We start from the raw sequence: 16,279 nt of genomic DNA, 5'->3' as shown, positions 1-16,279 counted from the left end.
CGGGGATCCGGGCATTAGCGAGCAATGTACGCCCGAAATTTAAGACCAAAACAACGCGGAAAACAGGAGGGGCACGCCATGAGATCGCGAAGTTGAAGTTTTTTTACGGAAGTTTTCTCAGTTATTGGAGCTGGCCGCATCTGGGAGCATGGTACGTATGAGCTGAGGCACTAAACTATCGATTCGTGTAAACTTTATCTGGAGTTGTTTGATTCAATAAAAAATTTTATTCAGTCGAAGAACTTGTTTTTTAGTTGTTGCCGCTAAGTCAAGATGAAAGATTGCACGTTAGTGAGTAATCATAAAGTACTGAATTTTGGTTCAAATCTGAGACTTTTATGTAGTAATAACATTTTACTTTGCCATACTACACTATATTGTTGTGTGCAAATATACACTGAGGTTTACAAGTCTTTTTCCATGCAAGTGATGCCGATTCCGAACAGTTCATTTAGCCATAATGAATCTGTTAACTTGAACAATATATGTGGCTCATACTGCTCTAATTAGGATTTTAGAGACGCTTAAGATTATCATACTGTAGATACAGCATATATAATGCGATGTTGTCGACGAAAATACTACAAATATGTTAAAACGCCAATCTAGAAAAGTAGGATAATAGTAGATACAAAAGCGATAGTAAGTTTTTGTATATTTTGCTTTAATGTCTGTGGTTAGACAAAAAATTAACAGGCAGTGGAGTAAGGCCGTATCAGCACATTGACTGTAGCCTGATAATCACAAAAGTTGCGCGGAACCTACGCGGCGAAATTATTAGAATGCAACTTCTACTAATAATACAGATATTGTTGAAAATAATTTATCTCTTGAAATTCATGGCCTAGTTAAATATCTATTGTATGATCATTGTAACAAATTTTTCTCGGCTTTGTGACAAAATACCGATTTTAAATCTTTCCGTATTCAAATAGTTCAATTGTTGGCCAACAAAATTATATTAGCTAACAGTACATTTAGCCTTTGGCCATTCACCTGTCGAGCTTAAGTTCAATTTTGGCATTACATACGCAACTACGAAACTGCGTCTAGTGATTCCGCTGGACGCCACTTGTAATTGGCTCGTTTCATTTGGAAAGCAGTTGTTTTAATTCTGGGGGCGAGTCAGAACACATAGCATGAATCTCAGCAGTTCATCATCAAGTCGTTCGTGAAGGCCTTCTATGTTTTACTAGTGAATGAATAAAGTTAGACGTTTTGCCAACTAATATTTTAGTACTTTATAGACCCACTGATATTTGTATAAGGTACAACGGCGCTTTTACTATTTAGCTGTGCCGCCATATTCATATTCCTATCTAACCACGATTGTCTAAATTTCTAACGGCTGAATTTAAGACTTGATTGTTGAAAAGATAACTAGTATTACCGACCTGTGATAGCAGTAATCAGGTGTTGCTGTAAACTAAGATACCCTCTATGCGTTTAATGTGCACGACTTTATATGGCATAGAGAATGTTACTACACGTGGTAAATAGCCTCTTGATGCACACTCAGAAAAGAACCATTTATATTTAGTGATCTTGGAAATTGACATTTCGTTTGCCGTAAGTTTATCACTTATGTTTCTTGTTTTATCGCTGATTACTTCTAGGCGTTGCCAAGAACTCCCTCAGTGAGTCTGTCGTCTTTTCCGTCGTTTCCGGCAGATAACACCCCATTGGCGCCAGCACAGCGGCAACGCTTGCTGAAGCGCCATAACTCTAATACATCGACGGGCTCATTTTCGCAGGTCACCACCAACAATTTTCTGAGAACTGGGGGTTCAGTAGCGACTTCACAGCTAACAAGGTACGTCGGTTTTTACGTTGTGTTTACAACTTATTACATCAATAAACATGAGTTGAGTAAATTTTGTGAACGCAATGATTCGCTGAGGCGAACTAAGGAATGCAACATCTCTTCCAAAGCCGAACAATATATAAACAGTTAATTTACAATTTATAATTCGTCTCATTTATTAAACAACAGTTAAGCACGGATTCAGTTTTAAGGTTCTAAAATCAAAATAGTGAACTAAATAAATTATTCTGTATTTTCTCTATAGCACCCAAGAATCTAATCCTGAAAAAGATGAAGATGCTCTACGGCTGCAACAATATATTCCTCAGGTATATAAACTGCGACGTTAAATATGACCGAAAACCTAACGTTTTTTGGTGACTATTACGCTCATTCGATTGATATCTTGACTGCTATGCATTTGAGTGCGTAGCACTAATATGGCAATTCTGTATATTATCCTAAAATTGTAACAAAGCTTAAGTGCGCAACTATGTTGTTGACAAAAAAACAGTTTTCACTAGGTTTTGGCACTAGGCTGCTGGGACAAACTCATTTTATTGAGGAACAGTAAATTATAACCGCAAATTTTAACAACTCATGTTATACATTCACACGAAAAACGCCAAACGATGCCTGGACGGCGATGTATTTGGCTTCAAGAAGCTCGCTCGACTTTCTGACACGACATATCCATTTAGAATATTGAAAGTTGTTGCCCCAGTGACTTGTTCCATATAAAATATAAACGGCTTAGGTTATGAAATATATTGTTGTATGCATCGGGTGAGAGTTAAACTTGATAATTCAGTGAGCGTTTACTAAGTTGTTACTTTTTGATATTATGACAGGTGCATCAGCTGATGGATCTTCAAGGCCGGATTGGAGAAGGCACATTTTCCTATGTATATAAAGCTCGACTGAAGGCTCGACCCGACGAGTGCTTCGCGCTTAAGTACATTATACCAACATCACATCCTAGTCGCATTATGAAAGAGCTCAAGTACCTGAACGACATAGGGTGTGTGTAGTTAATGACTACTATATATTTCGACAAGTTTATTAAGCGTTTTATTTTAACACAGTTTACGACTACACACTTGATTTCCTTCAAGTTATATTTTTTCAGCTATTTCTAGAAATCAAGCTATATTATTCTGAGTGCTTTCAAATGGGTTATCACGTCGCTATTGTTTATAAAAATATTTTTGAGTTGTTTCAGCCTTTTTTTTTACTATCACTCCCGTGCTGCTTTTTGTGCCCTGTTCGATACTTCCAGAGGCGAAGCAAACGTAGTACAATTGAAAACCTGTTTTCTTCATAAAGGTCACGTTGCCATTGTCATGCCTTACTTTCCACACGACCGTTTTGCCGTAAGTTGTTTAACTAGTTTAGAACTGAAGTGTTGGAATTAAAATCATATTTCTCTGTGTTCCCTATATACTTAATGAATTATAAAGTTTCTTTCAATCAATTTTTTTTTCTTAGCTAGACGAACAATACCTAGTTAGTTGCAGTGCTTTAAGTTACCTGTTGGTGTGGTAATATGTCGACATAGGTTAGCTGGAGGTACGTGTTCTGCATACTCTTATCAATATTGGCAAACTGCTATATATTATGCACAAGTTCTAAGCATAGTTAACAGGATCTGTGAAAAATATGTTATTTGTCTCAATACTGTTTAGACTATATTTTCTGCTGCAGCTTAGATAATGATTTTACGAAATGTCCTCTCTAAGCTTGTACACAGCATTAGGACACATTGAAGTTCTGTAGAAATCTTCTTTCGTATTTATTGCTTTTAGGACTACGTTCGTCAGCTAAGCGTTGACGAGGTTCAAGACTATATGCGCAATCTCCTTATAGCTTTGGCACGGGTGCATGCATTCAAAGTAGTTCATCGGGACATTAAACCTAGTAACTTCCTATTCAACCGACAACAGAAAATGTAAGTTAATATCAACTAAGAATAGGCCAGAGGTAAAGACGAGTTCTAAATTTTGTTAATCAACAAGGAGTGATGTACTCTTAAAACTTAATTCATCCTTTGTGCTAATAGAACCTTTTTAGAATACCATTTTTTGTTGTCTCCAACAGAGTGTATATCTATAATCGGCTAATTATTATCGATTCTGATTAAATGTGGTGGTGACTGAGTGACATTGAAATGCACAGATTAGGATACAAAAGATATAAACTCCTAGAACTCACTTTACAGTTTACTGGGCCTGATTATAAATAGGTACTTTGAGGTCAGCTTGATACCAGTATATGCACAGTTCTGTGTTTATGAAATTTTTAGGTAAATACGTTCATAGCCTCAGAGCTTGTACAATCATATGTGATATGCGAGCACTCTTTAGTAACGTTTGTTGTAATGTCGCTTTTACTTCGTATTGTTACAACTATGCTCCTATTTCCAGGTACTGCCTTGTGGATTTTGGTTTGGCGGAAAAGCTCGAAAATGATGCTAAGTGCCTTTCACCGCCAGTGGTTTCACAAACCGTTACTGCTGGCAAAAAACGGGTTCGAAATGACCAAGAAAACCACATGGTAAGCTATAAAATATTTTTAGTGCACGTACAGAGCAAAAAAACATATAAGGTTTGAATAGTTTGTCATATTAATTATTATTAATTATTCAGCGAGTCACTGTTTCCATATTTGAATTGTGTAAAAAATTTCACTTTAATGGCACTCAGTTACATTTGCAGGAGAACAAAAGCAAACGGTTGTGTCTCATGCAAGCAGCTTCACCAGCCTTACGAGTCTCAAATGGATTGGTTCCGGGAAGCGCCACAGCTATGACGTACCTGCAGCAATCGGGAGGCGTTGGGACGGGTATCCCATTAGGAACAGGCGCTAGATTAGGAGCAACTCCACAGATGCCGGTTGCTAATCAAAAGCTTGAAAGAAGAAGATCAGAGCCCCATTTGTCAACGAAAAGGTGTCTTTGCTTTGGAAGATCGGAGGTGAGCTCCCACACTGCAGCTTAGAGTTATCACCGCTCCGTTCCAGTTCGCTATAATTTTTTTCATTTGACTTGCTTATGATTGCTTCTTAGTGACTATGTTGAATGAAATGCGGATCATTGCCCATAGATTATTTCCTTATCAAATGAATACGCTACGTTTCGAACGAGCTGCACTACTTGTATATCCAATTGAGTGAGTAGGTTCGAAAACTAATTGAACAGATAGTAAGCATCATTCAATTCAATATGAACATAGCTATTATTGTAATCAATCCTAGGTGTGCAACATTTGTCTGTCTCGACCGGCGGAGGTGGCGCCGCGTGCCGGTACTCCTGGATACCGTGCGCCCGAAGTTCTTATGAAATTTCGTCATCAAGGAACTGCTATCGATGTATGGTCCGCCGCTGTCATCTATCTTTCGTTGTTATCTGGTCGGTACCCCTTCTTCCGCGCCCAGGACGATCTAAGTGCTTTGGCCGAGGTCATCACCCTGCTTGGCTCAGAGAAGGTTGAGGCAGCTGCCGAGGCTATTGGTAGGAACCGATGCGTGACTTAAAGCATATTCTACATATTACTATTGCTTCTTTCAATGCCAAAACGATAAATAAGAAATTTAGCCTATCAAACATTTCAGTGCCGTAGTCGACGAGCCACCAAATTTCTTCTGCAGAAATCACAAAAGACTACGTTTTATTTTTCTAAAAATTTGACATACAGTTTGTATGTTTCCTTTGTAATTGTCTTTCCTGTTCGTTGTTTGTTTGTTATAATCAGGTAAAAAGTTAACGACAACTACACGAAAGTCTCCGATGGACTTAGCCACACTCTGTCTGACACTTAGAGGCTTAGATAACCCCGCGCAACGTGCAGGGACCCTTCATCCGACGTGGTTCACGGTGCCTAATAGCGCGTTCGATCTCCTTTATAAGCTTCTTGATCCCAACCCGTACACGAGGATCAGTGCCGAGCATGCGCTCTCGCATCCGTTTCTCACACGAAACACATAGTGGCATCAGCAATTTTTCTATAGTCCTATTTTGTACAGAAGAAAAATAAGCGATTAGAACTCAGCATAACGCGTTAAGCTAGACCATTTCCGGTTTCCCAAGGGAATCTCATTTAAAAAGCGACTGCATTGAGAGAAGCTCAAATCTCAACCCGGACTCGTGTGTGTGTGTGAAGAACACGAAAAGAAGCTTACTTGTGGCTAACTGGTTATCGCGAATAAGCCGATAAGTTAAGCTTATGCAATTATGCTACCTGACTGCAGTAAAGCAACGATAAATACGGGTTCTTTTTTCGGATCTTTTTCTATTAGTACAGGCATTGTTGATGTGTGAGAACAGTGAGTTTGCTTTGCGTTGAGTAAGAGAACCCAGCCTGTCAGTGTCACGTGTTTGGTATCTCAGACCTGAGGGGTGTTGTTGACAAAGTCGAGCTTGTGTTTAATAGTTGGGATTTAAAAGTTGCTTTCAATAATCTACTCTCATTACTTGTGCTACTAGTGTTGTTGTTATAATGAATATGCTGCAACGTACTGCTGCTTGACAATTTGGTCTCTTCAGCAGTATTTCCAGGATAGGGAAAAAGGCCTTTTCTATAACTCCGTGTACAGATAGGCAAGCTTATTCAGATGTATTTAGCGACAAACCTTTTTCCTGGTGTTGACGCTGTCCATTCATTGGTATTACTTTTAGTAGCAGCTACGCTTACCAGGTTCGGCGAGCAAGCAAAAAAGGTCTTCACAGCAAGCTTTGATTCATATACTAGTAGAACCTTGACTAAGAACGTGTAAACGGCAGATATGTCGCTTAAAGAAAGAACACGAGATCTCTAATTTATTATGGTAACAGGGGGTAAAACAAAATCGATGTCACGAACAGTCATTCGATTTGTGGACTCTAGGAATTTAGTTAAATATCACCGCTGTCCATATAAGGAGAGCGGACGTCAAAAGTCGCATAATCACACCTGCGTAAACATAATGGCGTTCACTCAGGAGGGTCCTTAACCTTTGTGAGTGACTTGAGTACCGGAGGTTAAAGCCTGCTAAAAGCAACGTATTAACGAGACACTAAACAGGAAGATCGATGATATACGAAAGGCATTCAACTGGGCATCTTTACACAATATTTATACATACTTAGGTATCTAATATTTATTGCCATTACAAAGGTTGTTGCGGTTACTATTATTAATCTCTATTGTTGCAAACCGGGCATCTGTTCTGCTAGTCTAACTAGCCATCTATATATATATATATATATATATATATATATATATGATGAACTGTTGTGGTTTACGGTTTGTGTATAATAAACCGCGAATACATGACTGATGCGTAAAATGTTCTAACGTAGATTGCCGTAGACTGCTCTCTAGAATATCTAGATTTAAATCAATAGAAGGTATATTTCTGCGTTTGGGCCTGTGATTTTAATAGAGTGTAATGTGAACATTGCGTGAAAAAGATGATTATGTGATGTCTGAATGTAAAACCCGCGGCATTTGTGACCTCGTTAATGTTGAAACTGACCGCAAAAGTAACGTGGCTAATGTAAAACCAGCATAGTCGGTAAGTTACTTTGAAAAACCGGACGATAGATTTTTTTCAATTGTTACCAATGCGAATGCTTTTGAATCAACCACAGTAGCAGGTGGTAATATTAGCTGAAACAGCATATCGTATACAGAGTCGGTTGTTGATTTGACTGTTTGGAATAGTTGAAACACTTTGACAACTCTGCGAAACTAAAGAACGCCAGAGAACCAGAGGCTATTAAAAAAAATAGAAATTTCATGTATATTTAGCGTTCGTTGAAATAAGTAAGCTAACTTCATGCTAGCAACAAACACTTAATTTACTACAAAAAAGGTACATTTGGCCCATCAAAACCAGTTTCTTACGCGCAGCCATTACACAAACACCTGCTACCGAAGTTTGCAAGAGAGAACGCACATTTCAGATACCTTCATGTATAAACTTACTTGCTGTTAGTGTAGGTTATGGACCTAATGACGATGATTGGTTACGACGATTAATGGGAGCTTTTTTGATGAGCTTTTTTGGTGGCAAGATTGGGGTAAATATTTTTTTGAAAGGGTATATATTGGGTACTTCAACTATAGCAAAAAAAAAATATGGAAGGACAAATGAAAGAACATGGTCTCCAGTTTGCGCGTGAACGTTTGTATGAATGTGAATAGTTTGATAAATGCGTGTACTCTATGAATTTATACGGATAAATATAATTTACATTTAGTCGACGATAATGGCATTATAATATACTGTTAAAAATCATTAAAATATACAAAATAAAAATTGAAGTGAAAATCATCGATGGCAAAGGAAAGGCACAAATAAAAAGGAAGGCGTTGTATACTTTTTTTGAATATCTACAGCCAGCCATATCAACGAAAAATTAAGTCATAATGTTACTAGTAATTACAATATCATTATCTAGGAATAATCGAATATAATAGGCTATTCGGCGATATATACAGTTGTATGTACAAATGATAAATAAGATAATAAATCATTTCGTATTTCTTCAACTTCCTTGTTCTTTGTTATTATTCGTGTTCGATGTTAATATTAGCACGCGGTGTCATTGTGTCTCATTCTATTTATTATTGCACCATTAGTTAATGGACGGATGCTTGTGGAAGAACCGGTACAGCAGGAAAACAACAAACGAACAATTTTTTACCGATGACCGTTTTTTTTATTAATTGTGTTAAATCTTTATATCGTGATCAGTTGTGCAGTTTTTGTACAAAATCTCGCCTTCATCTAGAACATGTGACATTTTTGGCATAAATTACGTTCTTCATATATAACAATGTTTGAATTAGTGACTATTTAGATGGACCAAATAAGTGTGTTTGTTCTTGTTGCCCTTAATTGGAAAATAAAAAAAAAAGACGCTCATAATGACAGAATTTATGCCTAAACAGTTTTTAAATCAGATATATTTTAATCTAAATCTAGCTAGAATATCTAGGAAAAGCGGGCTCTACGTATGGCTTCTGAATCTAAAAACTACGAATAGCTTCTTACTTTACCTATCTAACTATTGGTAAATACAACTGTGCTAGTAACGCACGTTCGCCGTTCCAAATCAACAAATGCAGATGCTGTTTTCCTTGATTAATTGTAACTAAATCGAATGCTTCGGATCCTCTTGTAAGCTTTGGTATATCGACTTATCAGTAAGCATTGGGCACTACATACATTTTTTTTTTAAAATTTTGAAATATTTTTGGATAGCTACGATCATCGTAACGAGGAATATTTATAATTAGACTCTGCTACTGTTAAAAAGCGCTATGCTGATCGGAGGTAGGTTAGCTAGGAATGTCAAATTTTTAGTGGTGAACTTCAAGACAGGAAGATTAGAACAAGCTAAATACACGCTTTTTAGAGGAAAAAATACTCGTTTTCAATACTTATTGTAGTGGCAGTGATCTTCGTTATCTTGTATTCTGGCGCATTTCACCTTTACCTTGTTCGTTAGTTAACTTCTCAATCTGCATAACTATTCTAATCAGTTTATAAAACCTAGTCTTAAATTTTTGGCCTGCTCGTACAGTAGAGTGTTGGACGATGACTGAGACATGTATATAGATAGACGATATTCTAGCGAAGGCTTTAGGCCTTAGCCTTATAAGCGGCGGGAACTGCGGCTATTAAGTTGCTGTAATAGTTCGAATATGACTTGACGACGGTGGCCATGAAGATAACGTTACCATGTGGAACGTCATGAGGCGGAACCCAGATGAGGGAAACCCGTTGCTTCAATTGACCATCCGAATGAGTTATAGCAGAGCAGGCTACAGGATGTGCGCCTTTCACCTGTAACAAGAATTCAGGAAAATTATCAACTAAACAATTTTGTGGCGCACTGTTTCAGCTTAGCATATTTTCCTTTAGAGCTGCCGCAGTTTAGCGCCAGGCGATTTCTTTTGTTATATTAAAACCCTCTCAGCACCATGACCCCCAATACTGATAAAAGTTCATCGCCTTTGTCGCAGTGAGAACCATAATTTCATTACTTTTGAGAGCGTACACTGAAATCATGTGCATTTAACCTGTCATGCGACACACGACTGAATAACACAAACGGCACTTTTTATGCTGACCCCGGGAAGCGGGTGCCTACTTGCATTACGTCAACGCATGATCCAAGTAGCGTATATAGTTTTACGTAGTTGTCTCACCGCTTGGAATCGTCCAATACGTTTGTGGGTGGTGGGATCGATAGCGGCAACCATAAAGCCTTTGAATGTTGCTCCGGAGATTTCAACTGGTAATTGAAAATAAATACATTTTCGACACAGTGTTAGCGTTGCATGTAGTTATGCTTATTTTTAGTAGATAAGCATCGAGTGCGGAAAACACAAAAAAAAACAAAGGAAAAGATGTTTGAGTTGGTAGCTTGTGTAATCAATGTTTGAAATTCAACCATTAATTTTCAACTAAATTGGCGATGTCTAAACGCGGCCACGTTTAAATATAACTCTTCAAGTGAGTAGTTTTTACTTTTGATAAAAATAATTTTCTGCATTGGTTGTGTAAACACTTCTTGTTGGTTCGTTAGCTGTACCCAGATATAAATGAGAATACTGTTAACCCTGGTACAGCGCGTAGATGGTCGAATTATCGAGATTTAATCGCCGAAACAGAAACCAGAAGATATAAAAATAAACTCGTATATATCAGCAAACTAGTATCTATCAGACCGATCAAGGTGGCTCTTTAGATATGTTCACTTGCACCCCACATCTGGAACAAGGACAACAGATAAAGAGGTAGGCTTTACATTGATTAAGAATTAATACCAACATTTGTACGGCTTTTTATTTATTAATTTTTGCTTCTATCAATAAGCTGTTGAAGCCCAGTTGACAATTAAAATTGGATGATCAATCTGGACAGTTGTTAACAGATACTGTGCTATATTTATGAATCGTACCAATCAATTAAAGTTTTGCTACACAATGCATTTTTTAAATATTATACAATAAAGGCTAAAACTCTAATTATTCCTTTCAGCGAAGGATATTAGCCTTTTCCACATACCCGTCATCAGCTTACTGGCCAGGTCATCGCGGTTCTTTTTTTAATTCAATCATATATTGTCTCTTGTGCATCATCATCGTACGCTGTGCAAACGATGTTTGCGAATTATAATTGCCTAATTTTTTATTTGATGTACAATGGTCGATAGTTCAGTGATTTTACAAACCTTGAATGCCATGAAGCGTTTTTTGCTGATCATAAGCGGACGCGGATGCGATGAAGGTATACGGCGATTCTTGCGGTTTCCTAGGCTCCGTGTGAATGTGTCGGGGCAGCAACGAATCGCACGACTCAGCCGGCCCACCCTGCGGGAATCCTCCAACGAACCCTGAAATGTTAGTTTATTTAGCATACAGGAAGTCATCCTACAAAAATGAGACTTTAGGATCGTACGAATATAGAAAGAATCTATCATTCTACTTGTGATGTAAACGATGGTAAACCCTATTATATGGCGGTTTTGTGAAGATAGAAAGTATATTTCTGTGGTTTACAAATGATAGTTGGTGCAATAGCTGACCGCCATGCTTGAAGACACCCGTACGCGATGAGTTGACACTAATAAAATGCCTTCGTTTTTCTTGTGTAGGCTTCGGTGAAACATTTAAGCATCACCGTACATTTATCATTTCTAGTTTAGATTTGACGTTCTTTCACCATACTTAAAATCACATTGCATAACAATTCTCTAGGCTAAAAGCAAGGCACAGCCTCACCTAAAGTCGTTGTACATGTATTAAACCAAAGCTTTATACGGCACAACTCGCGGCCTTCAAGTGTCATTTATTGCCCAGACGCGGGAAGATCGCCAGTCAAAAGACTCATATTATAAAAAAAGAATTTCAGCAAGCAGCCTAGAGATATCTATTGGTCTAGTGTAATCGGTTAACAAACAGGTGCAGTTGCAGTGCGCCATTCTAGTCTATTGGTAAAAGTGAACCGTTAGCTTACGACAAAGATCTAACGCCGTAGCGGCACTTGAAGCGAAGTCCCATCCGGTCAGTGAAATAGCACCATTCTATTGTTACGTCTTTTTCATTTCTATACACAAAGCTAACGGAATAAGCTCTGAACATGTCGTTTTTCGAACAATAAAATGGTAAAACCATGTTTAACCTTGGCTTCGCAAGATACTTCAAGCAAGCTGGTAGCGGAAGATCTAGAGGGTTAGCTTTATAGATGAATCCCTAGGAACATTAAGAATGACTCAAGCGATGCAATTTGACATCACAGAAAAACCGTAAAAAACCCGTAAAATCTGGTTAATTATTTTGCTGATTACTAAGGCTTAGAATATATTGGCAAACATTTATTGTGTTAAATGTTTCATCGAGGTTGGTTAGGTAGTTCTCCACGACTTACAAATATGTATATGACAACTATAGTTACAGTTATATATATACATACTCAGGGTGGTACCAGACTGTATAGATTGGATAATGTTATTTAAAAGATTTCGAGTTCTACGTTCGGTACCGCTGCTAGCCATTCCAACAGAGTACAGGCTCCCAGCACGAAATGAAGTATGTTAAGCCTGGAATTAAATCGAAATTATCACGTGTCCCAAGGATTAATAGGAAAACACGTTATCCACAAAGCTATTGCGAGTACAATACTGGTTAGGACATGTGCTACAAACGATTTTAGAATTTCATAATATATCAATAAATATATTACAAGCCACAGTAACTGACAAAAGGGCGAATAATCAGTTATGCTTTGGTCTAATAAAAGAGGACTTCGATAGTAGAGAAGCTGGCTTTCCCTTTTGTTTCTTCATTTTTTAACTACTTCTCATTTTCTCACATAAATTAGTTGTTACTTTCTTGTGTGGTAACCAAAATTTTGTCTCGGGTTCGAGCTTTATAGATCGATGTTTTTGACAAAACCACGATTCAGTCTCAAAACCTACTTCAAACTGTCTTTTGCTGATGTTAAAAAAACTACCGAAGTCGCTTGGGATATTTGTGCTTTGTGAAAGTTCAGCTGCAATAACAGGTTTCTATATGGAGCTGTTACACAGGCGAGAAGTGGTCTCTTTACATCAATATGGAGTATAAAAAGAAATGAGTAACTTCGGCAGATATGCCTGAGCCCAAAGTTAAGCAAGATATCTAACCGGGAAAGACAATGCTTTGCAAGATTTGAACCATTTTATATACAAAGAGATGTTTGAGACGATCTAGACAGTTAACAATAGTCAGTTTATGGCTCAGTTGCAAAAAATGAATGGGGCTATCGAACAGAAAAGATCCTATAGACAATACTAAACCACCTTTTTCAACAGCAATGCCACCGACATATGGTTAAGCTCGCTAGAACCGCGTTGCAGGACTTTGAGTAATAATTTTCCACCCATTGTTCTCAATGATTACTGCATTTCACAATCACTAGTAGATGAAATCCATAATCAGACTGAATTAGGCCGCATTGTCGGCATCTTCCTTCGTTAGTTTGGCCTTCACAAAAGAGGCATTGAGACACACAGGCAAGGTAGTATGTATTTTTAGTGGACTTTGTTATAGAAACGCAGAATGTGTTAGAAATAAATAACAACTGCTTTCGATGGTTTTCGAACTAATATTTATTATACGTTAAACATTTTGAATACAAATTAAAAACATGATAGAGCTGGCTAGTAACAAATGTGCTACTAACACAAAATTCAATTCGCGCGTCTGCCTCTGACGTATCTTAATATAAGTGATTGCGTTGCAGTCAGGTTATCTGCATAATGATTGGACGCTTTCGAAATCCAGCATGTCCATCTGTTACTGCAATTGCCATTGAAAACAATTTTTTGACACCGTTTACCTTGTTAACAAACGTTTTTCAACGTCAAAAATTTTGTGAAAATAGCTTTCCATAAAGAAGAAGGACCGTAAAGATTACTGTAGCCCCATTCAAGGCTTATATCTTCAATAAGATGTAGTCTGCCTTGATACGTTTAGCGTTTAAGAGCAACATGTTCAGCGGGACAACACGATTTCCTTAGCATTCGTATATAGCGTATGTTGAAGAGCGTTCCTATAAAATCTACCCTATTTACTTAAATAACCTTATTGTTAAAATGATTGTCTCTTTACAGCCGTATACAGAATCGAACGCTGCACAACTGAGCCGCAAGCGAATGTGGTAGCGTATATTGAATAAAAATGAGGAAAAAAATTCATACAACACAACCGCGTTAACTTATAAAAGCTGAAACGTACGTGGGGCTTTTTTAGAGTCTTGGGATAGTCTTGTTAGTGTATTTCAGATATGATCGTCAAATTTGGTAATATATGCGTGCATATGTGGACATATTCGGTATAAATATTTTGTCTTTATTATATTCGAAAATAATACTTTTGGGCCCTTACACTGTGTGTCGCTATTGCATTGCTAAGCTGTGCGTTCACACAATTACAGAATAAACAATATACATTCCAGATACTAACGTTACAGACTCTGGATCGGGTACTGACTTACAGCCGATCAGCCACAAAATCCTTTAGGTAGTGCTTCTGTGCCATAAAAATGACTCAGCCGAAGTCGCTGCTCAGATCAACGAACAACATTGCAACTTGCAAAAAGTTTCGTCTCTCTTTTTCTCTCGTCACTAGCGGCGGCGGCGGCAGCAGCATCGGAACTGAGAGAGCACATTTGAGAACCTTCCAAAAACGACGCGTTAAATGTTCACCGTTGAAACATGAGGTGGATATAGCTATGTGGATTGTTCCGCTGCCTGATTCATCAAAAATCTATAGGCAGCATGGCAGAATGTCCAGAAGCAAACGACGCTGAGCGTGTATAGAGCGGTATTACTACATGTAGTCTACTACTTGACCATCCACTATCTTTGGGACGCTGCGGCGAACACCATGCGTCAAGACCAGCCGTAGCGGACGAAGTCGCAAGATAGACACGAACGACGTCGCGTCAAGGCCACAGGACGATAAACGCTACCGAATCTTATGACAGAAGAATGCTGAGTGATTGAGCAGACTGGCGGCACTCGCTGGTACCACACGACTGCCTAGTTCCAAATCGGTTATTGCGGCTCTTTGCGAAGCACAAGAGTCTGCCGCGTGGTTAGGAACACGCGGGGCAATGCCAGATTTCCATCCGAACAATTAGCCGGTACTTCTACACTAGCCACACCTGATGCTTCATGTGATAAAAGCTACTCGAAGACGACTGACCGCGTATTACGCCGGCGTGGACGCGCAGACAGGTGCTAATAGTAGCCATTGACACATGCGAGACATGCTAATAGCGGCGCTACTTGTTCGCCTGCGACGGACGCTAAGACATTCCTATTGCTTCTACATGCAGGAAGTTATAACCGATGAAAGGGGCGACGATTTGAAGGCAATAGTTTGGAATGACAATGCGGGCTGCATTATATATCAATTTGAAAGTATATGATATGAGTGAATTATGTTGATGATTCGAAATTTGGGAAAAACGATATGTGTATCCGTTTGCTCAGAGTGGACGTTTATTGTAAATAAAGAATTCTTAGGTTACCCACGTCGGCCGAACGAGAAGGGCATATTGAGGCTGTGTCCAGGGGACTAATTGATTGATACCTAGTTGATAGCGACGCGTAAAGTAAAACAAAAAAGGACAGACGCTGATCACTGTTTGTTTATCTCAAGTTGCCTAAGCATAAAGAGAAGCTGTATTTAGAAACGATACATAACCATGGCTAGAGCAAGTAAATCCACAACCGCACCTCTACATTTATTCGTAGACATGGCACCGACCGAAATATTCTGAGATCATGGTATTCATAGTACCTGAGGCATACATGGCATGAGTTGCTAAAAAGATTCCATTGGTTGTGTTACAAATCTCGGCGATCTATGCTCGGTTGTGACGAGAGATACACTTGAACTTGCCTCATACCCTCCATTAAACTAGGCGTGCCGCGTGTGCATAGAAGTAAAATTTCAGATAGAACTCACGAACCTTACGGAAGTTTCAATACGAGAACATCGTCACCCAAGTACATGAGCCAGTTTTCATGACTCGCACACAGACTTTCCTCTCAGTATCAATTCACTTAGCCGTGACAATTTTTCTCTTGTGATGCAAACACTTACCAATAAGGGCGAGTGGAAAAATGCACGTGGACTTAAACATTGCACTTATTGTTCTGTACCTTGTCGCCAGCAGAAAACAACAGCCAAGAAACAACGCACTAATGACCACTGAACATTCGTCTATTTGTTGTAGAAGGGACTTTCGTTTGCTGAGGCGTAGCGAAAAATTCCATGTCGCTTCTGTTCTCCCCCGACTTGTTCTCACCACGGAAGAAAGGGTAACGTGAATATGCCTACACTAACGACGTGGAAACATGCCAATGAGTATTTTCAGATTTCGTTGACTAGAAAATACTAGACTTCATTGACGTACCTACGACTTCGTCGT

At 38.6% G+C, this 16,279-nt stretch overlaps 2 protein-coding genes across 2 annotated transcripts; one reads left to right on the top strand and one right to left on the bottom strand.

Moving 5' to 3' along the window:
- Positions 1-30: 30 nt before the first annotated feature.
- LOC111267407 (cell division cycle 7-related protein kinase) lies at positions 31-8,338 on the top strand. Its single transcript, XM_022845649.2, has 10 exons — positions 31-151; positions 1,617-1,813; positions 2,070-2,133; positions 2,656-2,825; positions 3,084-3,177; positions 3,610-3,752; positions 4,228-4,357; positions 4,519-4,776; positions 5,057-5,312; positions 5,554-8,338. The coding sequence occupies exons 1-10, from the start codon at positions 149-151 to the stop codon at positions 5,784-5,786; spliced, it is 1,548 nt and encodes a 515-aa protein (XP_022701384.1). The 5' UTR covers positions 31-148; the 3' UTR covers positions 5,787-8,338.
- Positions 8,339-8,481: 143 nt separating this feature from the next.
- LOC111267450 (putative defense protein 1) lies at positions 8,482-16,108 on the bottom strand. The gene is made up of 4 exons (XM_022845715.2): positions 15,952-16,108; positions 11,028-11,189; positions 10,000-10,085; positions 8,482-9,634 (listed from the first exon to the last, which is right to left on the bottom strand). The coding sequence occupies exons 1-4, from the start codon at positions 15,989-15,991 to the stop codon at positions 9,431-9,433; spliced, it is 492 nt and encodes a 163-aa protein (XP_022701450.1). The 5' UTR covers positions 15,992-16,108; the 3' UTR covers positions 8,482-9,430.
- Between the last annotated feature and the right edge of the window lie 171 nt (positions 16,109-16,279).

Source organism: Varroa jacobsoni, unplaced genomic scaffold, assembly GCF_002532875.2.
Source record: "Varroa jacobsoni isolate VJ856 unplaced genomic scaffold, vjacob_1.0 scaffold_123, whole genome shotgun sequence".
NCBI classification, from domain to species: Eukaryota; Metazoa; Arthropoda; class Arachnida; order Mesostigmata; family Varroidae; genus Varroa; species Varroa jacobsoni.
Note: the sequence above shows the minus strand (reverse complement) of the source record. Positions and strands in the feature narration are given on the sequence as shown.